At 51.5% G+C, this 26,222-nt stretch overlaps 1 protein-coding gene across 1 annotated transcript; it reads right to left on the reverse strand.

Moving 5' to 3' along the window:
- On the reverse strand, positions 1-25,558 carry ECEL1 (endothelin converting enzyme like 1). Its single transcript, XM_038745191.1, has 18 exons — positions 25,299-25,558; positions 24,673-25,186; positions 20,366-20,434; positions 18,364-18,474; positions 16,734-16,826; positions 14,643-14,767; positions 10,752-10,974; positions 9,006-9,104; positions 8,573-8,647; positions 6,918-7,021; positions 6,551-6,609; positions 5,649-5,700; positions 4,314-4,381; positions 3,067-3,191; positions 2,687-2,752; positions 1,257-1,352; positions 320-396; positions 1-100 (listed from the first exon to the last, which is right to left on the reverse strand). Exons 1-18 carry the CDS (start codon positions 25,556-25,558, stop codon positions 1-3), a joined length of 2,316 nt encoding a protein of 771 aa, XP_038601119.1.
- Between the last annotated feature and the right edge of the window lie 664 nt (positions 25,559-26,222).

The raw sequence follows: 26,222 nt of genomic DNA on the forward strand, positions 1-26,222 counted from the left end.
TCACCACACAGAGCACTTGTGAGCCGGGTTCATGGGGGAGTTCTTGGGGCAGTGGAAGGCCCGGCCAAACTCCTCAAACTGGGACACGCTGCCCAGGACCCTGCAGAGGGATAAGGCACCCATTCAGTGTCATTCCAAGACCCCTCTCTTGAGCTAGCTCCTCAAGACAAAGCGTCTTCGGCTCCCGTGGCCCTTCTCTCTGACCCCTCCCCGCCTCCCCTTGGAGGCCCTCCCTCCTTTCTTCTTTGCCCCACCAAGGCCGTCCCGGCCCCCACCCCGGCATCAGCGTCTCCCTGCTCTCCCAGAGGTCTGGGTTTACCTGTAGTGTTCAGGGGCGTGCTTGTCCGTTAGCACCTGCAGGTATATGGATTGAGATCGCCGCTTGATGCACCAGTTCTAGGCCAGAGCAGGGAGAGATGGAGGGGAGGTTTAGGGGTTACCCAGCTGGGACACCCACCCCCCACATAGCCCCTCCCCTGGAGTGTGCATCTCATTTCAGGGGAGGCCCAGCTGGCTTTCTAAACATGAATCACAAATCCCAATAATGATTCATTAAAGGCTCCTTGCCTTTATTTCCCAAGATGCTCTTGGCCCCTTACCTATGGCCAAACTCCCTGGGATGCAGAGAAGGGCAGGGATGAACATATTTGGGGGACAGAGGGAATAACTGAGATATCAAAATGGGAAGGAAGGAAGGAAGGTGACCTCAGGATCTCATTCATTCATTCATTCAATTATTGAGCGCTTACTGTGTGCAGAGCACTGTACTAAGCGCTTGGGAAGTACAAGTCGGCATCATATAGAGACAGTCCCTGCCCAACAACGGGCTCACAGTCTAGAAGGGGGAGACAGACAACAAAACAAAACATGTGGTCAGAACAAATAGATTAAACCTAAATGCACATCATTAACAAAATAAATAGAATAGCAAACATGTACAAGTAAAATAGAGTAATAGATCTGTACAAACATATATACAGGTGCTGTGGGGAGGGGAAGGAGGTAGGGCAGGGGGGATGCGGAGGAGGAGAGGAAAAAGCGGGCTCAGTCTGGGAAGGCCACTTGGAGGAGGTGAGCTCTCAGTAGGAGCTTTCAACAAACCAAGCCAGAAAGAGGAACAGAATCCAGGGGCTACAGTGGCCAGCCCTGCCCTCCACTCCCAGAACCTGTTGCGTTGGAGGTTCTCATCTGCCATGACTGAGGAGGAGGCGGTGCGGGGTGGGGGACGAAGGCATGGGTGACCCCTGGCTTGGTACCTGGGCAAAGGCAATGAAGAAGAGCTGGTCATGGGTGTACTTGAGACGATGCAGGGGATGTTCTGGCCCATGCTCCCTCACCCACTTCTGATAGGCCTGGAGAGAGATTGACATAGACCCCAGTCACAGAAGGGAGGGAGGGAGAGAGAAAGAGGGGACTATGGGCGAAGGGGGCCTTAATTCCCACTTTATCATCAATCAATCAATCAATCAATCGTATTTATTGAGCGCTTACTGTGTGCAGAGCACTGTACTAAGCAGTGCATCCACGGCAGGACACCACGACTATCGTGGGAAATGAGGTGGCAGCAGGGAATTCCGGGATGGTGGGCAAGATGGACACCAGGGAGAAATGAGGAGCTGTGGTGTGGTCATGGGGTCGGTTTGTAATTGGATGTCAGTTAATCAGGGGCTCTGCCAGTCGGGGATCTGGATCAATTTGGGGTCAGGTTCTGAAAAGGTCAACATTTTCTTATTTATATGAATACATTTTATTCATATATTTATAGAGATTTTTTTGTTTATTTATAGAGAAGCAGCGTGGCTCAGTGGAAAGAGCATGGGCTTGGAGGTCAGGGGTCATGGGTTCAAACTTCAGCTCTGCCAATTGTCAGCTGTGTGACTTTGGGCAAGTCAATAATAATAATAACGATGGTATTTGTTAAACACTTACTATGTGCGAAGCACTGTTCTAAGCGCTGGGGGGAATAGAAGGTGATCTGGTTGTCCCACATGAGGCTCACAGTCTTAATCCCCATTTTACAGATGAGGTAACTGAGGCACAGAGAAGTTAAGTGGCTTGCCCGAGGTCACACAGCTGACAAGTGGCAGAGCTGGGATTCGAACCCATGACCTCTGACTCCCAAGCCCACGCTCTTTCCACTGAGCCATGCTGCTTCCCTGCTTCTCTGTGCCTCAGTTACCTCATCCGTAAAATGGGGATTAAGACTGTGAGCCCCACCTGGGACAACCTGATCACCTTGTATCCTCCCCAGGGCTTAGAATAGTGCTTTGCACGTAGTAAGCACTTAACAAATGCCATTGTCATCATCATCATTTGTTTATAAAACACTGGCCATTAAAAGTGAAAATGAATCCTAAGAATAATCATAATAGTGGCACTGGTTAAGCACCTATTATGTGCCAAGCACTGAATTTAGCTCTGGGATAGATACAGGATAGGCAGATAGGACTCAGTCTCTGTCCCACCCAGAGCTCTCAGTCATATTCAGTCAATCATATTCATCTTGTTACCTCCCCAGCGCTTAGAACAGTGCTTTGCACATAGTAAGCGCTTAATAAATGCCATTATTATTATTATTCTTTAAATTTCATTCAGGCCATGGTGGGTGCAGGTCAGAACTTCGAGTCAGGGACAGAACTTTGAGTGAAAAGTGAATTAATCCCCAAATGGCTACTGGGATACTTACGTAGTAGGCGAGCTTGAGGCCCCCCATGTCAGCAATGTTCTCGCCAAGGGTGTGCTTCCCATTGACCTGCCGAGATGTCATATTGGAGATGTCTCAGGCCTCGGGCTACAATTTGACTTGCTTGTATGCACTCCAGTGCGCTAGTACAGTGCCTGGCACATAGTAAGCGCTTAACAAATACCATCATTATTATTATTACAAGCCAGGCACTGCAGCCCTAAATTCTTCCAAAGCAGCCCAAGCCCCTCACTCCTTCCTTCCCTCTTTCCCCTGGGCCCCGGCTTCCCCGGCCTCCATCCCATCCCTCCCCACTGAAGGAGGCTCTAGGATGAGAGGGTCCCTCCGCCTGGGGTGGGGAGAGGATGACGACACCACCACACCCGCTGGTTGTAGACGGTAAAGTTGTCGTAGAGGCTGACGATGCACTCGGCCTTGCGCAGGAACTGAGTGTAGGAGGCCTCCGTCCACCAGTGCAGCAGATTGCCTGAGCGGTCATACTGGCCCCCTGTAAGGAAGAGACCAGATCTGAAGACTCTCGGAAAGGTCCTAACTCCCCGCTCTAGGGAAATCCCACCTTTTTCCCCCAACCTTACTCCCATCATTCAAGACCCTCTGGGAAGTTTTCCCTCCCAGAGGGCCCCAACCAAGGGATTGATGAGACTGTAATAATAATGGTATTTGTTAAGTAATAATAATAATGGTACTTGTTAAGCACTTGCTATGTGCCAGGCACTGTTCTAAGCACTGGGGTAGATACAAGATAGGGGGGTTGGACATAGTCCCTGTCCCATGTTGGACTCACAGTTTTAATCCCCATTTTACAGATGAAGGAACTGAGATAAGAGAAGTGAAGTGACTTGCCCAAGGTCACACGGCAGACAAGGGTGAACCTTCTCACTCCCAGGCCCAAGCTCTATCCAGTAGGCTGTGCTGCATCCTGTCATTTCAGGATGAATTGGGAAGTTGCGAGAATCAATGAATTGAGAAGTAGCATTGCCTAGTGGCTAGAGCAATGGCCTGGGAATCAGAAGGACCTGGGTTCTAATCCCGGCTCTGCCACTTGTCTGCTGTGTGAACTTGGGCAACTCGCTTCACTTCTCTGTGCCTCAATCACCTCATCCGTAAAATGGAGATTAAGACTGTGAGTCCCACGTGGGGCAGGGACTGTGTACAACCCAATTAGCCTGGATAATAATAATAATGATGATGATATTTGTTAAGCGCTTACTATGTGCAAAGCACCGTTCTAAGCACTGGGGAGGTTATAAGGTAATCAAGTTGTCCCACGGGGGGCTTACAGTTTTAATCCCCATTTTACAGATGAGGTAACTGAGGCCCAGAGAAGTTAAGTGACTTAACTTCAAAGTCACACAGCTGACAGGTGGCAGAGCCAGGATTTGAACCCATGACTTCTGACTCCAAAGCCCGTGCTCTTTCCACTGAGCCATGCTGCTTCTCATATACTTAGTACAGCGCCTGGCACAGAGTAAGCACTTAACAAATATGACAATAAAAAAAAAAAAGCGGGGAGAATCCCAGGATTCCTGGAGTACCCAGTGACAGCAGCACATCCTGAACCCCAGGGGAACAGCAGGGAGGAGGATCGAGGCCAGAGCAGGGCTCTTACCCCAATCATCATAGCCATGGGTCAGCTCATGTCCGATGATGGTGCCGATGCCCCCGTAGTTCAGAGATCTGCGGGCACCAAAGAAGGCATCGTCAGGAAGCGGTGGATTCCCTTCCTCGCTGCTGAAACTGTATTCCTCTCCCAAAGCACCCACCCAGGGAAGAGAAATGATCAGCTCAGAACCCAGGACCCCTTTGACTGCAAGAGCAGATTGGAGAAGTGCAGCCTGGAGAAGCAGTGTGGCCTAGTGGATAGAGTACGGTCTTGGAAGTCAGAAGGACCTGGGTTCTAATGCCGCCTCTGCCACATGTCCGTTGTGTGACCTTGGGCAAGTCACTTCACTTCTCTGGGACTCAGTTAACCTCATCTGTACAGTGGGGATTAAGAGGGTGAGCCCCATGTGGGGCAGGGATTGTGTCCAATGTGATTCACTTTTATCTACCCCAGTGCTTAGAACAGTGCTTGGCATATAGTAAGTGCCATAATTATTAAGTTCCGGGAGAGGGTGGATGAGAAGAGACTGGGACACTTAAGCCTCTCCAGGACCACCTGACTGAGGAGAGGTGATTGTGTGTGAACTTGAACCCAGGCCCAGGCTGTAGGCTGCAGGGTTAGGGCACCCAAAGATAGTCAAGCTATGAAGTGGCCACATCACACCCCCGACAGTTGACCCACCTCCCACTCACCACTGGCCTTCCCAGACTGAGCCCTATCCTTCCTCTCCCCCACCTTCCCCTCCCCACAGCACCTGTATATATGTATATATGTTTGTACATATTTATTATTATTTTACTTGTACATATTTATTCTATTTATTTTATTTTCTTAATATGTTTTGTTTTGTTGTCTGTCTCCCCCTTCTAGACTGTGAACCCACTGTTGGGTAGGGACCATCTCTATATGTTGCCAATTTGTACTTCCCAAGCACTTAGTACAGTGCTCTGCACACAGTAAGCGCTCAATAAATACGATTGGATGAATGAATGAATGGCAACAGGTCCCTTGGCCTTTTCCTCTCTAGACTGTAAGCTCATTGTGGGCAGGGAACGTGTTTAACAACTCTCTTGTAGTATATTCTCCCAAGTGCTTAGTACAGTGCTCTGTGCACAGTAAGCTCTCAACATATACCACTGATTGATTGTCTCCTCCCAAGGCCTCGGTCTGAATTTGTAATTGACAGCACTCCCCATGGACATAATCATTCCAGGGCTTGGGCATTCCTGACCTCACAGCTGGGCTACATCTCTGGAGATGCTGAGGGACTGAAATGGGTACGGGGGCAGGAGAATGGGGGGTGCTACTGGGAGGACCCTTCCCCTGCCCGGAGCAACTCACTGTGGAAAGTCAGGATCATACAGAGTGGGCTGCAGGATGCCTGCCGGGAACACTGGAGAGAAAGGGGTTTGGATCAAAGAGGGCGGCGGCCCCATCTCACCCCTCTCCCTGAAGATGCCCAACTCCGGGCTCACACTGCCTAAGCCCAAACCCTCCATCCTACCACTGGTCTCCCATAGTCCCTGGCTTTGATTTCCTCAGAGTACAAAGGCTTTTGCCCTTGGAATTCTGGGTGGGTTCAGTCTCCTTCGTATCTTCCCTTCTTTTTTCCCTCTTCCCAGATCCCTGGTCCTTTGGCTGCTAGAGAGCATCCTTACTGGACAATGTAGCAGCAGGACATGGAAATTAGTGGGGCTGGGAAGTGGGGTCCCAGGGGAAAGCGGTGAAGGCGAGGGACTTCCAGGAAGTCATGCCTAGCCACTCCCAGTGCCAGGTTTGGAACTGTGGAAGTGGATTGCAAGTCCATTGTGGGCAGGGAATGTGTCTGTTTATTGTCATTATTGTACTCTCTCAAGTGCTTGATACAGTGCTCTGCACACAGTAAGCGCTCAATAAATACAAACGATTGGATGAATGGGTGAATAATTGGAGAACCCAAAGGCGAACCAATCCCATTTTGCCCCTCTGGCCTGCAAGGGCCAACCCTCCAGCAGCCAGTCAGTCAGCTCCACCACTGCCCCCACCCCCAAGCCCAACTCCCATTTTGGGTTTTGCCCTATAACTCCAGCTGTTGTTGCTACAGAAGGAGATTGGGGAGGGTGAGAAGTGAGTGGCAGGGGCTTGGGAGAGGAGGCGGCTACTCCACAGGGATCTGCTTAAGTTCTTCCTGCCTCCTGAATCAGCCCCCAACCCCAAGTTAATGGAGGAGGGTATGTGGGTGGGTTTGCTGGTCTCTGACTTACCCATTTGATTCTTGTTGGGCAGGTAATAAGCATTGAGAGCCTGGGGTGGGAGCAACCACCTGCAGAAAGAGGGGTGAAACAAAACGACCTTAGCCACTCAAACCTGTCCCGTTCACGCCCATCCCAGAAGTCCAGCTTCCTGTCCCATCCTGAAGGGTCTCCCCAAGTCCCGCTGCTCCCTCCCTCCCTCAGGAGATGACTGAGAGGAAACGGAGGTCTCGCCTCCTTGTAGGCAAGAGGACCCTGGCGACCTAATTCCCAGGACAACCCCCCCCCACCCCTAATTGGGTCTGCTGGGCTGCAGCCTGGCCCCCGACCCCTCCAGCGGGGATCCAGCCCCATTGAGCCCAGCGCCTGTGGGACCCACGCGGACTTGTCCACTTCCTGGCGGATCTTCTTCACGGACAGTTGGATGCTGAAGCGGATGCTGTTCAGGATGTTCTTGAAGTAGGTCTTCTCGTGGACTTCGAACTGGGGGAGGAGAAAGGCCAAGACCCGTGGAATAGAGGGTGGCGGGGTTGGGGAAGGCTGAGTGCAGGGGAGCGGAGCTACCCAAACTGATCAGTGGGGGCAAAGGTCAAGTCAAAAGGCTGGGCTGGGGGGGGTGAGGGGGTGAAGGGGTGGGGGGAGTGGGCTAGGCTAAAAGGTAGGGCAGATTAAGAAAGGGGTGAGGATGGCTTCATACATCTAATCTGTCAGTCAATGATATTTATTGAATGTTTATTCATTCATTCATTCATTCAATTGTATTTATTGAGCGCTGACTGTGTGCAGAGCCCTGTACTAAGCGCTTGGGAAGTACAAATCGGCAACAGATAGAGACGGTCCCTACCCAACAGTGGGCTCACAGTCTAGAAGGGGGAGACAGACAACAAAACAAAACATATTAACAGAATAAAATAAATAGGATAAATATGTGCAAGTAAAATAGAGTAATAATAAATAAATAAATAGAGCAATAATAACTAAATAAATAGAGTAATAATAACTAGAGTAATAGTAATAAATAAAGTAATAAATAAATAGTAATAAATAGAGTCAGAGGTCACGGGTTCAAATCCCAGCCCCACCATGAACTTTGGATCCTGCAGAAAGAAGGCCACAGTCGGAATATGTGCCACGACTGAACACTGTACTAAGCACTTGGGAGAGTGCACTAATAATAATAATAGTATTTGTTAAACACTTACTATGTGCCAAGCTCTGTAGTAAGTGTTGAGACGCTAATCGTGTTGGACACAGTCCCCGTCCCTCAGAGGGCTCACAGCCTTAATCCCCATTTTACAGATGAGGGAACTGAGGCACAGAGAAGGGACTTGCTCAAGGCCACAGAGCAGACAAGTGACAGAGCAGGGATTAGAACTCAGGTCCTTCTGACTCTCAGGCCTGGGCTTTACCCACTAGGCCACGCTGCCACCAGAGCTGGTAGACACATTCCCTGCCCACAGCAAGCTTAGAGTCTAGAGCTTATGGTCTACCCCAAAAAGGCCTCTGGGTGCTGCTTTCGGGGAGGGGCAGCTGCTGCAGGGTCTCCTTGGTGATTACAGTCCTCAGTGGGGGAGCGGCGGGGGGTGGGGGGGAGGCTGTGTGGGGAAAGGGCTGGCCCATTGTAGAGAAGCAGCATGGCTTAGTGGAAAGAGCACGGGCTTTGGAGTCAGAGGTCATGGGTTCAAATCCAGGCTCCGCCAATTGTCAGCTGTGTGACTTTGGGCAAGTCACAACTTCTCTGGGCCTCAGTTACCTCATCTGTAAAATGGGGATTAAGACTGTGATCCCCCTGAGGGACAAACTGATCACCTTGTAACCTCCCCAGCACTTAGAACAGTGCTTTGCACATAGTAAGCGCTTAATAATGCCATCATTATTATTATTATTATTATCTGCACCTGCCCAAACAGCCAGATATGGCAGCCAACGGGGGGAGAGGACTGGGATCTCTGAATCTGGACGGTCCCCCCGACCCTCCAGTCTCAATAAGCCAGAGTCAGCCAGAGCGGGAGGCTGAAGCAGAAGGGGCCCTACCTCATACTCCTTGTCGATAGCCTCAGGTTTGAGCAGAAAGTCGGGGTAACCAACCATCACCATCATGTACTGCAACTGTGAGCAAGAGCAGGGATCTGAGGGTCATGGGGATTCGGGGTGGGGGATGAAGGAACTCGGGCCACCCCCCTTCAAGCCATCGGAAAGGATCATCCAAAGCCTAGGAAGTTGCAGGGGAGGAGGCACGACGGACAACGAGAGGCCGATCCCACGAGATCCGGAAAGTCACGGTCCACGTGGAGAATCGCAGACTTTGTCAGAGAAGGGGTTCTGAGCCAGGAGCCGGGGTCAGGGTGGAGTCCAGTCAGGTTTTTCCAGGCTCACATCCCGGGACATCCCTGGCCCTGGGCCTTCCAGTGAAGCGCTCACCTCCCCGAACTGGGAATGGCCAGAGGAGGCACCCCCCACTTGGTACCTTGGCCCTGGCAGCTGCCTTCGTCTCTGCATCCATCCAGTCCAGCTCGTCCAAGCGTTGGCCCAGGATATATTTAATGTCCTCCACCAACTGCTGCACCTGACAGAGTTAGGGGCCCAGGGTGGGGAGCGTCAGGTCGAGGGCAACCTGAGGTCGGGGACCTGGGACCAAGCTCATAACCGGGGTCACAGGTCACGCCAAGGTCATAGCCGGGGGTGAAGGGTTAAGGCTGGGGCTCGGGCCTGGGGGCTGGAGGCATGGGCATCTCTGGTGTTGGAAGGGATCTGCCCTAAATTATCATTATTAATAATGATTGTGGTATTTGGTGATAATAATAATAATTATGGTATGTGTTAAGCACTTACTGTGTGCCAGGCAATGTACTAAGCACTGGGGTAGATACAAGCAAATCGAATTGGACACACAGTTCCTGTTCCATGTGGGACTCACAGTCTCAATCCCCATTTTACAGATACGGCAACTGAGGCACAAAGAAGTGAAGTGACTTGCCCAAGGTCACACAGCTGACAAATGGTGCCCACGACCTTCTGAATGCCAGGCCCATGCTCTGTCCACTGAGCCATGCTGCTTCTCTAAATTGTGCATCCCAGCCATACTTCCCCACCATCGCCCGGCCATTCCCTCTAGGTCTTTGTCCTAGCAATTCCCCAGCCTCCTAGCTGTGCTCCTCCAGCCTTCCCAGAGCCATCCCACCCATTGGCTAATTCCAGACCCTGTGCCCCAGTCCTTCTGGGAAGTAGGACTGAGGAGAGCAGCTGGGAGAGCCCATCTCACGCTTGAGTCACTGGCACCCTGACTAATCACCTCCACTCAATGGCAGCTCTCCAAAGTCCCTCTCTGGGAGTTTGCTACGTGCTTAGAATGGTTTTCTGCACACAGTAAGTGCTCAACAAATACCATTGATTGATTGATTGACTGATTGATTAGGACCCAGAGCTGTCCAGAGAACTTCCGGGACAACGGGAGCTGAGACGGCGGCAGAGGTTCAGGCTGGGGAGCAGAGCGGGCAGATCAATCAATCAATCAATCGTATTTATTGAGTGCTTACTGTGTGCAGAGTACTGTACTAAGCTCTTGGGAAGTACAAGTTGGCAACATATAGAGACAGTCCCTACCCAACAGTGGGCTCACAGTCTAAAAGATTTGTGAGAGGAATTTGAGAAGCAATGTGGCTTAGTGGAAAGAGCATGAGCTTGGGGGTTAGAGGACATGGGTTCTCCACCACTTGTTCTGTGTGATCTTGGGCAAGCCATTTAACTTCACTGTGCCTCAGTTAACTCATCTGGAAAATGGGGGTGAAGACTGTGGGCCTCACATGGGACAACCTGATTACCTTGTATCTACCCCAGTGCTTAGATCAGTGCTTGGAAAATAGTAAGCGCTTAACAAATACCATAATCATTATTATTATTATTGTTATTATTATTCATTTGTCCATTCATTCAGTCGTATTTATTGAGCGCTTACTGGGTGTAGAGCACTGTACTAAGCGCTTGAGAAGTACAAGTCGGCAACATATAGAGACGGTCCCTACCCAACAATGGGCTCACAGTCTAGAAAGGGGATCACAGTCTAGAAACTTCCACTCTCTAAGCCCTCCGTCACAGGATCCCACCGGTCCGGGCCCCACCCCCGCCCACCTCAGGGACCACCCTGCCCAACATTATCACTTGTCCTTGTCATCACCAAGTCTTCCTCCACCCTCCGACCGCCCCCGAGCCTCACCTTGGCCTTGCTGTTAGCTGAGAAATGCTCGTGCACAAACAGGGCCCCAAGTGCCATGCCAAAGTGGCGGTTGGCCTGGCCCAAGCAGACCCGGGCCAGCTCCTGAGGCTTGTCACTGCCCTCCATCTCTCTCGACAGCTCATGCAGCGCCTCGCGGAACGGAGGGGACAGATGTTCGCTTAGTACCACCACCACTCGCCACACAAGGTAGTTGTGCAGGATCCTAGAGAGGGAGGGAGGGATGAAGGGAGGGAAGAAAGAAGGGAGGGATGAAGAGAGGGAGAGAGGGAAGGAGGGAGGGAGGGAGGGAGGGGGAAGCAGAGAAAACTGCCTGGGTCCCGGACTGCCAGGCTGCCCAGTTTCCAAACCCAGCTCTTGTTAATAATGATGGCATCTATTAAGTGCTTACTATGTGCAAAGCACTGTTCTAAACCCTGGAGAGGTTACAAGGTGATCAGGTTGTCCCATGGGGGGCTCACAGTCTTCATCCCCATTTTACATATGAGGTAACTGAGGCCCAGAGAAGTGAAGTGACTTGCCCAAAGTCACACAGCTGACAATTGGGGGAGCCGAGATTTGAACCCACGACCTCTGACTCCAAAGCCCGTGCCCTTTCCACTGAGCCACGACCTACTCCCCCAAACAGGGCCATACGGGTGTTCAGGTGGAGGTGGCACGGAGGAGGAGACATGAGTAAAACGAAGGAAGCAGGGACCAATATCCCCAGGGGCCTTGCCGTGGCAGAGCTCATTCTTCTAAACTGTAAGCTCCTTTTGGGAAGGGAATGTGTCTACCAACTCAGTTGTATTGTATTCTCCAAAGCGCTTAGAGCAGTGCTCAATAAAATCACTGGTTGATTGACTGGTTCCTGAGCACTGACTCCTACGTCCCGAATGGGAGCAGGCCCAACCAGAAACTAGGGATGACTAGCGGCCATTTTTGCACGAAAGTAGCTTACTAGCCAGAGGAGCCAAGGTCCATGCTCAGAAAATAGGGACCAGAAGCTCTTAAGAATAATAATAATAATAATAGCATTTATTAAGTGCTTACTATGTGCAAAGCACTGTTCTAAGTGCTGGGGAAGCTACAAGGTGATCAGGTTATCCCATGGGGGGCTCACAGTCTTCAACCCCATTTTACAGATGAGGTAACTGAGGGCCAGAGAAGTTAAATGACTTGCCCAAGGTCACACAGCAGACATGTGGTGGTGTCGGCATTCGAACCCATGACCTCTGACTCCAAAGCCCGTGCTCTTTCCACTGAGCCACGCTGCTTCTCATGGGAACAGAAAAATCACTGTGGGCTTCTGATGTCCGACAGACGATTACTCTCCCCGACTTCAAAGCCCCCTTCTAGACTGTGAGCCCACTGTTGGGTAGGGACTGTCTCTATATGTTGCCAACTTGTACTTCCCAAGCACTTAGTACAGTGCTCTGCAGACAGTAAGCGCTCAATAAATATGATTGATTGATTATTGAAGTCACATAATAATAATAATAATAATAATAATAATAATAATAATAATAATGGTATGTGTTAAGCGCTTACTATGTGCCAGGCACTGTACTAAGCACTAGGGTGGATACAAGCAAATCCGGTTGGACACAGTCCCTGTCTCACTTAGGGCTCACAGTCTCAATCCTCCTTTTTCAGATGAGGTAACCGAGGAACAGAGAAGTGAAGTGACTTGCCCAAGGTCACACAGCAGACAAGTAGCGGATCCGGGATTAGAACCCAGGACCTTCTGATTCCCAGGCCTGTGCTCTATCCACTACATCGTGCTGGACATCTCCTCCAAGAGGCCTTCCCTGACTAAGCCCTCCTTTCCTCATCTTCCACTCCCTTCTATGTTACCCTGACTTGCTCCTTTGATTCATCCCTCCTCCCAGCCCCACAGCACTTGGGCACATTTCCAAAATTTATTTATATTAATGTCTGTCTCCCCCTCCAGACTGTAAGCCCACTGTGGGCAGGGAACGTGTCTGTTATATCGTACTCTCCCAAGAGCTTAGTATAGTGCTCTGCACACAGGAAGCGCTCAATAAATACGACTGATTGAAATAAGATTGACTGATTCATATGTTAACTCTGCCTCTCCTATAGCTGTCAGACTCTATAGGGTTTGCCCCTTCCTTCCTGCCTTTCCCCCCTGACCCCAGGTGCTCCAGGTAATAGTAATAATAACCACTGCGGTATTTGTTAAACACTTACTATGTGTCGGGCACTGTTCTAAGCGCTGGGGTAGATACAAGACAATCGACCCCCGGCCCACGTCATCCCCCGGGCCTGGAATGCCCTCCCTCTGCCCATCCGCCAAGCTAGCTCTCTTCCTCCCTTCAAGGCCCTGCTGAGAGCTCACCTCCTCCAGGAGGCCTTCCCACACTGAGCCCCTTCCTTCCTCTCCCCCTCCTCCCCCTCTCCGTCCCCCCCATCTTACCTCCTTCCCTTCCCCACAGCACCTGTACATATGTATATATGTTTGTACATATTCATTACTCTATTTATTTATTTATTTTACTTGTACATATCTATCCTATTTATTTTATTTTGTTAGTATGTTTGGTTTTGTTCTCTGTCTCCCCCTTTTAGACTGTGAGCCCACTGTTGGGTAGGGACTGTCTCTATATGTTGCCAATTTGTACTTCCCAAGCGCTTAGTACAGTGCTCTGCACATAGTAAGCGCTCAATAAATACGATTGATGATGATGATGATGATGATGACACAGTCCCTGTCCCACAGAGGGCTGCACTCTGTCTTCATCCTCTCTGACGTCTCTGCTGCCTCTGACGCTGCAGACCCCACCTCCCTCCTTCTCAAAATGCCATCAGGAATAAGTTTTTGTTTCTTTGGGTTTTTTAAGTGGGATCTGTTGAGCTCTTTACTATGTGCCAGGCACAGTTCTAAGCGCTGAGGTAGATACAAGCTAATCGGGTTGTCCCAAGGTGGGCTTGAAGTCTTAATCCCCATTTTACAGATGAGGGCACTAAGGCACAGACTTGCCCAGGATAATGATGGTGACGTTTGTTAAGCGCTTACTCTGTGCCTAGCACTGTTCTAAGCACTGGGGTAGCAACGAGGTATTCAGGTTGTCCCACGTGGGGCTCACAGTCCTCATCCCCATTTTACAGATGAGGGAACTGAGGCATAGAGAAGTTAAGTGAAGCGGAAGTTAAAGAATCAATCAATCAATCAATCGTATTTATTGAGCGCTTACTGTGTGCAGAGCACTGTACTAAGTGCTTGGGAAGTACAAGAGAAGCAGAGTGGCTCAATGGAAAGAGCACGGGCTTTGGAGTCAGAGGTCATGGGTCCAAACGGCGGCTCCGCCAATTGTCAGCTGTGTGACTTTGGGCAAGTCACTTAACTTCTCTGGGCCTCAGTTACCTCATCTGTCAAATGGGGATTAAGACTGCGAGCCCCACGTGGGACAACCTGATTACCTCGTATCTACCCCAGTGCTTAGAACAGTGCTTGGCACAGAGTAAGCGCTTAACAAATACCACCACCATGTCCCCGTGGGACAACCTGATCACCTTGTAACCTCCCCAGTGCTTAGAACGGTGCTTTGCACATAGTAAGCACTTAATAATCAATCAATCAATCAATCAATCGCATTTATTGAGCGCTTACTGTGTGCAGAGCACTGTACTAAGCGCTTGGGAAGTACAAGTTGGCAACATCTAGAGACAGTCCCTACCCAACAGTGGGCTCACAGTCTAAAAGGGGGAGACAGAAAACAAAACCAAACATACAAATAAACGCCATCATTATTATTAAGTGACTTGCCCAAGGTCACACAGCTGACGAGTGGCGGAGTCAGGATTAGAACCCGTGACCTCTGACTCCCAAGCCTGGGCTCTTTCCACTGAGCGGACAAGTGGCGGAGGTACCTGCGGGGTGTGGAGCGGATGAGCTGAGACACCTGCTGCATGTAGTCTGTGGCCAGCAGCACCACCTCCTCCTCCTCAGAGAAGTCTTCCTGGAAGATCCGGTCCAGCAGCCATTTCCACCGTAGCTGTTGGGGAGGAGTGGGAAGCACAGGAGATGATGATAATAATAATGGTGGTATTGCTAAGCGCCCACTGTGTGCCAAGCACTGTGCTAAGAGCCGGGGGAGACACAAGGGAATCAGGTCCGGCGCGGCTCAACTCCCACACCAGGTTCACAGCCCAAGTGTGGGGGAGAACAAGTATTGAAATCTCATTCTACAGCGGAGGAAACTGAAGCAGAGAGAAGTTTTAATCAGCGTGGCTCAATGGAAAGAGCCCGGGCTTGGGAGTCGGAGGTCGTGGGTTCTGATCCCGGCTCCGCCACTTGTCTGCTGTGTAACCTTGGGCAAGTTACTTCACTTCTCTGGGCCCCAGTTCCTTCATCTGTAAAATGGGGATTGAGACTGTGAGCCCCACGTGGGACAACCTGATCACCTTGTATCCACCCCAGCGCTTAGAACAGTGCTTGGCATACAGTAAGTGCTTAACAAATGCCATCATTATTATTATTGATAATAATAATTATTATAATTATAATATATAATAATATATTATATAATGTATACATTATGTATTATATATAATTATTATTATTATTAATAGCAGTGTGTGGTGTCTGTTAAGCGCTAACTATGAGTCCAGCACTGTTCTAAGCATTGGGGAAGATACAAGATAATCAAATCAGACACAGCCCCTTGTTCCACACAGGGTTCACAGTCTAAGTAGGAAGGAGAACTGGGATTGTATCCCCATTTTACAGATGAGGAAACAGAGACCCAGAGAATAATAATAATAGCGATGATGGTATTTGTTAAGCGCTTACTATGAGTCCAGCACTGTTCTAAGCACTGGGGAAGATACAAGATAATCAGATCAGACACAGTCCCTTGTTCCACACAGGGTTCACAGTCTAAGTAGGAGGGAGAACTGGGATTGTATCCCCATTTTACAGATGAGGAAACAGAGACCCAGAGAATAATAACAATAGCGATGATGGTATTTGTTAAGCGCTTACTATGAGTCCAGCACTGTTCTAAGCATTGGGGAAGATACAAGATAATCAGATCAGACACAGCCCCTTGTTCCACACAGGGTTCACAGTCTAAGTAGGAAGGAGAACTGGGATTGTATCCCCATTTTACAGATGAGTAAACAGAGACCCAGAGAATAACAACAATAGCGATGATGGTATTTGTTAAGCGCTTACTATGTGCCAAGCACAGTTCTAAGCACTGGGGGCATACAAGGTGATCAGGTTGTCCCACGGGGAGCTCACAGTCTTAATCCCCGTTTTACAGATGAGGTAACTGAGGCACAGAGAACTGAAGTGACTTGTCCAAAGCCACACAGCAGGCATGTGGCGGAGCTGGGATTAGAAGGCAGATCCTCCAACTCCCAGGCCCGTGCACTTTCCCCTAGGACGGAGTGGGGACAGAGATGGAGAGGAAGAAGATGGAGAAAGAGAACATCAAGAGGGGGCTCTGAGACTTCCCCTCCTTTGGCAGCCTCTCCTGATTCCACCTTTTGGGCCTCACCCAATCCTCCAACTTCCAGGTCCGAACCGCATCCAAGTGAAGACTGATGTCTGTTTCTGTGTTCCCCTCCCCCCGACCTCCGCTCCCCACCGGATCTGGGGTCGTAGCCACCTCCCTCCACGCTGCGGAGAAGCAGCGTGGCTCAGTGGAAAGAACACGGGCTTTGGAGTCAGAGTTCATGGGTTCAAATCCCGGCTCTGCCAACTGTCGGCTGTGTGACTTTGGGCCAGTCACTTCACTTCTCTGGGCTTCAGTTACCTCATCTGTGAAATGAGGATTAAAACCGTGAGCCTCCTGTGGGACAACTTGATCACCTTGTAACCTCCCCCAGCGCTGAGAACAGTGCTTGGCACATAGTAAGCACTTAACTAATGCCATCATCATCATCCCACCTCTGAAGGGAAAGTGTTCCCCGAGTCCCCCCAGAGCCCCAGTTTTCCTGAGATCATCTACTCACATGGGGGGTGATCTGCTGCAGCTGCCCCAGGGTCACCTTGTTGTACATGGAGCTAATGTCCCTGCGCAGGTCATCGTACTCGGACACAGTGATCTGATGGAGAGGACAAGGACCACTGGAGTCTGATGTTTGGGGTTCATTCATTCATTCGATTGTATTTGTTGAGCACTTACTGTGTGCAGAGCTGTACTAAGCGCTTGGGTTGCCCACAGCCCCTCTAGAAGTGGAATCTGGCTGTCCAGTCCAGCCTGATGAACTGGATTACCTGTATTACCTGTATATATGTATATATGTTTGTACATATTTATTACTCTATTTATTTATTTATTTTACTTGTACATATCTATTCTATTTATTTTATTTTGTTAGTATGTTTGGTTTTGTTCTCTGTCTCCCCCTTTTAGACTGTGAGCCCACTGTTGGGTAGGGACTGTCTCTATATGTTGCCAATTTGTACTTCCCAAGCGGTTACTACAGTGCTCTGCACATAGTAAGCGCTCAATAAATACGATTGATGATGATGATGATGATGATAACTGCATGTGCGTCAGCTCTCCCCTCTCCCCCCAGCCCATTCCGGGTTCCTGTGTCCTTGACTTCCTGGAGGGAGGGCCAGTCATATAAGACTCCGACGGTTCCTGGAACCCCTATCCAGTTAAGAATAATGATAATAATAGGTGATTTTGACACCTGTCTACGTGTTTTGTTTTGTTGTCCGTCTCTCCCTTCTAGACTGTGAGCCCGTTGTTGGGTAGGGACCGTCTCTATCTGTTGCCGACTTGTACTTCCCAAGCGCTAAGTCCAGTGCTCTGCACACAGTAAGCGCTCAATAAATATGATTGAATGAATGAATAATGGTTAGTAAGAATAATAAACGATGGGGGAGATTCAAGATAGTCAGGTCCCACATGGGGCTCACGGTCCAAGTAGGGAGAACAGGTATCAAATCCCCATCTTGCAGATGAGAGAACTGACGCACAGAGAATCAATCAATCAATCAATCGTATTTATTGAGCGCTTACTGTGTGCAGAGCACTGTACTAAGCGCTTGGGAAGTACAAGTTGGCAACATATAGAAACAGTCCCTACCCGACAGTGGGCTCACAGTCTAAAAGGGGGAGACAGAGAACAAAACCAAACATACTAACAAAATAAAATAAATAGAATAGATATGCACAAATAAAATAAATAAATAGAGTAATATGTACAAACATATATACATATATACAGGTGCTGTGGGGAAGGGAAGGAGGTAAGATGGGGAGGATGGAGAGGGGGACGAGGAGGAGAGGAAGGAAGGGGCTCAGTGTGGGAAGGCCTCCTGGAGGAGGTGAGCTCTCAGGAGCGACTTGCCCAGGGTCACCCAGCAGATGAGTGGCAGAGCCCAGGGCCTCTTTTCACTAGGCTACAGCGCTGCTCGTGCTGTTTCAGTTGACCTTGGGTGAATGGGGAGCCTCATGAGAGGGGGGACTGGTGATTGTGGCTTATGTCGATGTGCAGGATGGCTGGGAGGGGGAGGGAGTATTGGGGGAGCCCCAGGGTCTCTGGCCTAGTTTAGACGATGGAAGGAGCTCCGGAGGGTGGGACATTCTGGGTTGGGGGATCCAGGGTGGGCTGAAGGGGTGCTCACATTGGCCAGCCTCTGCTCCAGCTGCAGGATCTCCTGGGCCTTCTGTTCCACTGCTTCAGCCCCCAGCAAACTCAAGAGCTTCTCCATGAACACCCGGTAGGCGGCCAGAATCTAGGAACCAGTTTATCATCATCATCAATCGTATTTATTGAGCGCTTACTATGTGCAGAGCACTGTACTAAGCGCTTGGGAAGTACAAATTGGCAACATATACAGTCCCTACCCAACAGTGGGCTCACAGTCTAAAAGAATAATAATAATAATGACATTTATTAAGCACTTACTACGTGCAAAACACTGTTCTAAGCGCTGGGGAATTTACAAGGTGATCAGGTTGTCCCACGGGGGGCTCACAGTCTTAATCCCCATTTGACGGATGAGGTAACTGAGGCCCAGAGAAGTGAAGTGACTTGCCCAAAGTCACACAGCTGACGAGTGGCGGAGCCGGGATTTGAACCGATGACCTCTGACTCCAAAGCCCATGCTCTTTCCACTGAGCCACGCTGCTTCCTTTTGCAGTTTATAATGGAGCTACTTCAGTTTCAGCAGGCAAACAGCAACGGGCATATTTATTGAGTGCTCACTGGGTGCCGAGCATTGTACTGAGTACTTAGGAGGGAGAGTACAGTATAACAGAGTTGGTAGATATTTTCCCTGCCCTGACTAAGCCCTCCTTTCCTCTTCGCCCGTGTCCTTCTGCGTCGCCCTGACTTGCCCCCTCTATTCATCCCCCCATCCCAGCCACACAGCACTAATGTACAAAGCTGTAATTTATTTATTTGTATTCATGCCTGTCTCCCCCTCAAAACTGTAAGCTCCCTGCGGGCAGGGAATGTGTCCGTTTATTGTTGTATTGTACTCTCCCAAACCCTCAGTACAGTTCTCTGCACACAGTAAGCACTAAATAAATGCGATTGACTGACTGCTCACAATGAGTTTACAGTCTAAAGGGGGAGACAGACATTAACATAAATACATAAATTACAGATAAGTACATAAGTGCTGTAGGGCTGAGGGAGGGGAGAATAAAATGTGCAAATCCAAGTGCAAAAGGGACGCAGAAAGGAGTAGGAGAAGAGGAAATGAGGGCTTAGTCACGGTAATAATAATAATAATAATGTTGGTGTTTGTTAAGCACTTACTATGTGCCAAGCACTGTTCTAAGCACTGTGGGGATACAAGGTGATCAAGGTTGTCCCACGTGGGGCTCATAATCTTCACCCCCATTTGACAGATGAGGGAACTGAGGCCTAGAGAAGTTAAGTGACTTGCCCAAGGTCACACAGCAGATACATGGGGGAGCCGGGATTAGAACCCATGACCTCTGACTCCCAAGCCCAGGCTCTTTCCACTGACCCACGCTGCTTCGCCAGCTTCCTCTACTCCAAGAGGGTAGGCCTCTTGGAGTAGCTGTATCTATCCCAGGGCTTAGTACAGTGCTTGGCACTTAACAAATATTATTATTATAAGAGGCTGCCCCAGCCCTGGGGCAGATATTAGGAAGAATTTCACAAGACCTTAGATTTTGGAGATTGGAGGGGTCGGGGGGAAAAGGGGCTTGGAACCTCCTTTTAGTAGGCTTGGCAGGTGGGAACTGGCGGCTCTTTCTTTGGCACTGCAGATCACAGGCACCCTATGACCCTGGGCACCGAGTTGGCTTTCCCTCCGCAGTGGTCTATCAATCAATCAATCGCATTTATTGAGCGCTCACTGTGTGCAGAGCACTGTACTAAGCGCTTGGGAAGTACAAGTTGGCAACATATAGAGACAGTCCCTACCCAACAGTGGGCTCACAGTCTAAAAGGGGGAGACAGAGAACAAAACCAAACATACTAACGAAATAAAATAAATAGAATAGATATGTACAAGTAAAATAAATAAATAAATAAATAGATAGATAGATAGATAAATAAATAAATAAATAAATAAATAAATAAATAGTGGTCCCCAAGGCTGCTCCCGGAACACCGCCATCCCACTTCCTTCCCCCTCACCGCCTCACCTTCTCACTCTCCTCATCCTGGGCAAGGTACAGTGTCCTCTCTGGCAGTGTCAACCCATCCTGATCGATCTAGGAAAGGGGGAAAATGAGGGTCAGCCCAGAGATCTTGGTGGCTCCCGGAGGTGGCGTTCATTCCTCCTTTAATTCTTAGCCCCCCGCCCGCCCCCCGTCCCCCAACTTACCCTTCAGCCTCAGTTTTCCTGATGGCAACCCCTGGGAGAAAAGGGAAAGCCAGCCCTCTAGGCAGGGGATTACTGCACCAACACACCCAAAGACACACTTTATATAGGCATATTTCTACTTCTCATCTCACCTGGAGTCATCCCCTGGTAGTCACGCAATCTCAGGAGCGGCAAAATGACATCAGATTCTCAGTGACATGGTCTCGCTCCCACAGTGACATTCACACATACACACACACACACTCACTCTCACGCTCTGCTGCCTCTCCCCTCTGAGCTCGCTCCTCCCGCCCGTGGTCCGGGAAATAGTGGCTCCTGCTGCTCCGCTAAACACTGCAATTACTCCGGGGAAATTACCTCCTCCCCACACTCTCCTCCTCCCTTCTCCCGCTTCCTTCCTCTCTGGGTCCTGCAGAACCCGGCCTTCTCCATTCATGCATTCATTCAATCGTATTTATTGAGCGCCAACTGTGCACAGAGCACTGCACTAAGCGCTGAGGAGAGGGCAATGGAACAATTAACAGACACATTCCCTGCCCACGACGAGCTGACAGCCTAGAGGTCTGGCCCCCTCCTGACCTGGCCCTTTCTCTATTCGTGCATTCATTCAGTCGCATTTATTAATAATGATGGCATTTATTAAGCGCTTACTATGTGCAAAGCACTGTTCTAAGCGCTGGGGAGGTTACAAAGTGATCAGGTTGTCCCACAGCAGGCTCACAGTCTTAATCCCCATTTTACAGATGAGGTAACTGAGGCACAGAGAAGTTAAGTGACTTGCCCAAAGTCACACAGCTGACAATGGGCGGAGCCGGGGTTTGAACCCATGACCTCTGACTCCAAAGCCCGTGCTCTTTCCGTTGAGCCATTTATTGAGTGCCAACTGTGTGCAGAGCGCTGTACTAAGCTCTGGGGAGAGGGCACTGAAAAATAAACAGACACATTCCCTGCCCACGACGAGCTGACCAAGTCTAGAGGTCCGGCCCCCTCCTCCATTCATGCATTCATTCAATCATATTTGCCGAGAGCCAACCGTGCACAGAGCACTGTACTAAGCGCTGGGGAGAGGATCCTAGAACAATAAACAGGCACATTCCCTGCTCACTAGGAGCAGCTACCGACACCACCCTTGGTGGGCTCCCCGGGGGTGCTGGAACGTGAGACTGTGAGCCCATTGTTGGGTAGAGACCGTCTCTGTTGCCGATTTATACCTCCCAAGCACTTAGTACAGTGCTCTGCACACAGCAAGCGCTCAATCGATACGAATGAAAGAAACGAAGAAAGAAAAGAGGGAAAGAGGGAAAGAGAGAAAGAAAGGAAAGAAAGAAAGAAAGAAAGAAAGAAAGAAAGAAAGAAAGAAAGAAAGACAGAAAGAAAGAAAGAAAGAAAGAAAGAAAGAAAGAAAGAGAGAAAGAGAGAGAGAAAGAAAGAAAGGGAGAGAAAGAAAGAAAGAAAGAGAGAAAGAAAGAAAGAGAGAGAAAGAGAGAAAGAGAGAAAGGGAGAGAAAGAGAGAAAGAAAGAAAGAAAGAAGAAAGAAAGAAAGAAAGAAAGAAAGAAAGAAAAAGAAAGAGAGAGAGAAAGAAAGAAAGAGAGAAAGAGAGAGAGAAAGAAAGAAAGGGAGAGAAAGAAAGAAAGAAAGAGAGAGAGAAAGAAAGAAAGGGAGAGAAAGACAGAAAGAGAGAAAGAAAGAGAGAGAGAAAGAAAGAGAGAAAGAAAGAAAGAGAGAGAGAAAGAAAGAGAGAAAGAGAGAAAGGGAGAGAAAGAGAGAAAGAAAGAAAGAAAGAAAGAAAGAAAGAAAGAAAGAAAGAAAGAAAGAAAGAAAGAAGGAAAGAAAGAAAGAAAGAGAGAAAGAAAGAGAGAAAGAAAGAGAGAGAAAGAAAGAAGGAAAGAAGGAAGGAAGAAAGGAAAGAAGAAGGAAGGAAGAAAAGGAAGAGAGATAGAAAGAAAGAAAGAAAGAAAGAAAGAAGGAAAGAAGAAGGGAGGAAGAAAAGGAAGCGAGAGAGAAAGAATGAATGAATGAGTGAATAAATGAATGAATGAATGAATGAAAACGACTGCAAAAGGGGACCCCCGGAACATACAACCTAGGCACTAGTGAAGTAGCATGGTTCAGTGGAAACAGACCGGGCTTGGGAGTCAGAGGTCGTGGGTTCTAATCCCGCCTCGGCCACTGATCAGCTGTGTGACTTTGGGCAAATCACTTAACTTCTCTGTGCCTCAGTTCCCTCATCTGTACAAGGGATGAAGACCCTGAGCCCCACGTGGGACAACCTGATCACCTTGTATCTACCCCAGGGCTTAGACAGTGCTTGGCATAGTAAGCGCTAAACAAATAACAACATTATTATTATTATTATTATTATTATTATTAATGTCTCCCCCACCCCCCAGACTATAAGCTCATTGTGGACAGGGAATGTGATTGTTCATTGTTGTATTGTACTCTCCCATGAATGGCTGAGCTGGGAGGGGCGGGGCTACGAGGGGCGGGGCCATGAGAGGCGGGGCCAGGATTGGCTGCACAGGGAGGGGCGGGGCTATGCGGGGCAGGCCCAGGATTGGCTGTACGAGGAGGGCCGTGGCTCGCGTGGGCGTGGCTATGAGGGGCCGGGGCCAGGATTGGCTGGCCTCTGATGCGTGGGGCGGGGCTACGAGAGGCAGGGCTATGATTGGCTGAGCTGGGAGGGGCGTGGCTCTGAGGGGCGTGGCTCTGAGGGACGGGGCTATGATCGGCTGGGCTGGGAGAGGCGTGGCTCTGAGGGACGGCTATGATTGGCTGGGCTGGGAGTGGCGTGGCTCTGAGGGGGGTCTGGATTGGCTGTACGGGGAGGGGCGCGGCTACAAGGCCGAGACCCTGAGGGGCGGGGCCAGGATTTTCTAGGATGGGTGGGGCGTGACTATTCATTCATTCATTCATTCAATCATTCATGCATTCATTCAATCGTATTTATTGAGCGCTTCCTGTGTGCAGAGCACTGTACTAAGCGCTTGGGAAGTACAAGTTGGCAACATATAGAGATGGTCCCTACCCAACAGTGGGTTCACATTGTAGATACGGGCGTGGCTCTGAGAGGCGGGGTCAGGGTTTGTTGGGCTGCGATGCGTTGGGCGGGGCCACGAGGGGCGGGGCTGTAAGGGGCAGGGTTCTGATTGGCTGGGCTGGGAAGGGCGGGGCTCTGAGGGGCGGGCCTGGATTGGCTGGACTGGGAGGGGTGCGGCTACGATGGGCGTGGCTTCGATGGGCGGGTCCAGGATTGGTTAGACTGGCGGGGGCGTGGCTTCAATGGGTGTGGCGTCGATAGGTGTGGCTTCGAGGGATGGGCCCCGAATTGGCTGACCTGGAAGGGGCGTGGCTTAGAGAGGCGTGGTTATGGGCGGTGGACCCGGATTGGCTGGGCTGGGAGAGGCGTGGCTTCGAGGGGCGTGGCCTCGAGGGGCGGGTTTCGGGTTGGCTGGGCTAGGAGGGGCGTGGCATCGAGGGGCGTGAATTCGGTGGGCGGGCCCCAGACTGGCTGGGCTTCGAGGGGCGTGGCTTCGAGGGGCGTGGTTATAGGGGACGGACCCGGATTGGTTGTGTTGGGAGGGGCGGGCTACGATGGGCGTGGCTTCGAGGGGCGGGTCCCGGATCCGCAAGTATGGGATGGGCGTGGCATCGAGGGGCGTGGTTATGGGGACGGACCCGGATTTGGCTGGGCAGGGTGGGGCGGGGCTATGATGGGCGTGGCTTCGGGGGGCGGGTCTCGGTTTGGCTGGGCTGGGAGGGGCGTGGTTATGGGGAGGGACCAGGATTGGCTGGGCCGGGAGGGGCGTGGCCTCGAGGGGCGTGATTGTGAGGGATGGATCCGGATTGGCCGGTCTCGTGGGGGCGTGGCATCGAGGGGGCGTGGTTATGGGGGACGGACCCGGATCGCCTGGGTTGGGTGGGGCGGGCCGCGATGGGCGTGGCATCGAGGGGCGGGTCCCGGATTGGTTGGGAGGGGCGTGGCTTCGAGGGGCGTGGTTACGGGGATGGACCGGGATTGGCTGGGCTGGGTGGGGCGTGGCTTCGAGGGGCGTGGCTTGAGGGGTGTGGTTATTGGAACGGCCCCGGATTGGCTGGGCTGGGAGGGGCGTGTGGGCACTCACGCGTATGACGTAACGGGAGGAGTTCTTGTCGTCCAGGCTGACGGCGAGGGAGAAGAGCGCGGCGGCGCTGTAGACGCCCTGCGCCTTGTAGAGCAGGCGGTTGAGGTCCCCGCCGGGCCCCGCGCCGGGCCCCCCGCCGGGCCCCCCGCCGTCGTCCCCTCCTCGTCCCCCTCGTCCCCCGCTCAGGTCCCAGCCTCCGCAGTCGTCGATGACGTCCAGCATGGGCCGCGTCCCGAGCCGCTCGATCTCGGCCATGTCGAGGCAGGAGCGGAAGAAGGCGCGGACCTTGCGCTGGGCGTGTCCGCCGGGCCCCCCGCCGGGCCGGGCCAGCAGCCTCCGCAGCCGCTCCTCGTTCTGCTCGCCGATGGCGGCGATGGTGCCGTAGGTCAGCTTGTCGTCGGGGATGGCGTGGCGCCGCAGCCACCCGCCGCAGGCGAACGAGTAGAAGTCGCGGCACGGGTCGATGCTGGCGTCCAGGTTGGCGGCCAGGAAGCGGGCGGCGCGGCCGAAGGCCCTGCGGTCCGGGCAGCCCTCGGGGCACGGGGGGGGCCCCCGCCGTCCCGGCCGTCCCCCCCGCCGTCCCCCCCGCCCCGGGGCCCCCCGGCCGGCCGGAGGGGCCCAGGTACCTGAGGGCCAGCAGGCAGGCCAGCACGGCGCACAGCCCCGCCGCCAGCAGCAGCCCCGACAGCAGGCACAGCTCCCGGCGGGTCCAGCGAGCGCCGCCCCGCCCGCCGCCGCCGCCGCCGCCGCCGCCGCCGCCGCGCCCCGACGGCCCCAGGGGGAAGCCCGGAGGCAGCGGGGACCCGCCCCCGGAGCTGCACCTGCTCACGTACTTCACCGCCTGGAACTCGTCGTAGTGCGCCGTCAGCGAGTACGGGGGCTCCATCCGCGGGCCGGCGGCCGGGGCCCGGGCCGGGGCGGGCCGGGGCGAGGAGGGGCGGGGGGCCCGGAGGCTACGGCCGCGGGGGCGAGGGCCGCAGGGGCGGCATGGGGGCGGGCCGGACCCTGAGGGAGACGGAGAGGGAGAGGGAGAGGGAGGGAAGATAGGTGGGAGGGTGGGAAGTAAGAGAGGAAGAGATAAAGGAAAGGAAGAAAGGAAGAATGCTGGGAGGAAGGAAAGAAAGAAAGGAGGGAGGAAAGAAAGAAAAAGGAGGGGGGAAACAAAGAAAAGGGAAGGAGGAAAGAAGGGAAGGAAGGAGAGAGGGAGGAAAGAAAGAAGGGAAGGAGGAAAGAAAGGAAGGGAGGAAGGAGAGAGGGAGGAAAGGAAGGAAGGAAGGAAGGAGAGAGGGAAGGAGGAAAGAAAGAAGAGAAGGAAGGAGAGAGGGAGGAAAGAAAGAAGGAAAGGAAGGAGAGAGGGAGGAAAGAGAAGGGAAGGAAGGAGAGAGAGAGGGAAGGAAGGAGAGAGGGAGGAAAGAAAGAAAGAAGGGGAGGAAGGAGAGAGGGAGGAAAGAAAGAAGGGAAGGAAGGAGAGAAGGAGGAAAGAAAGAAAGAAGGAAAGGGAGGAAAGAAAGAAGGGAAGGAAGGAGAGAAGGAGGAAAGAAAGAAAGAAG

The sequence above is a fragment of the Tachyglossus aculeatus genome, chromosome 1, assembly GCF_015852505.1.
Source record: "Tachyglossus aculeatus isolate mTacAcu1 chromosome 1, mTacAcu1.pri, whole genome shotgun sequence".
Lineage (NCBI taxonomy): Eukaryota > Metazoa > Chordata > Mammalia > Monotremata > Tachyglossidae > Tachyglossus > Tachyglossus aculeatus.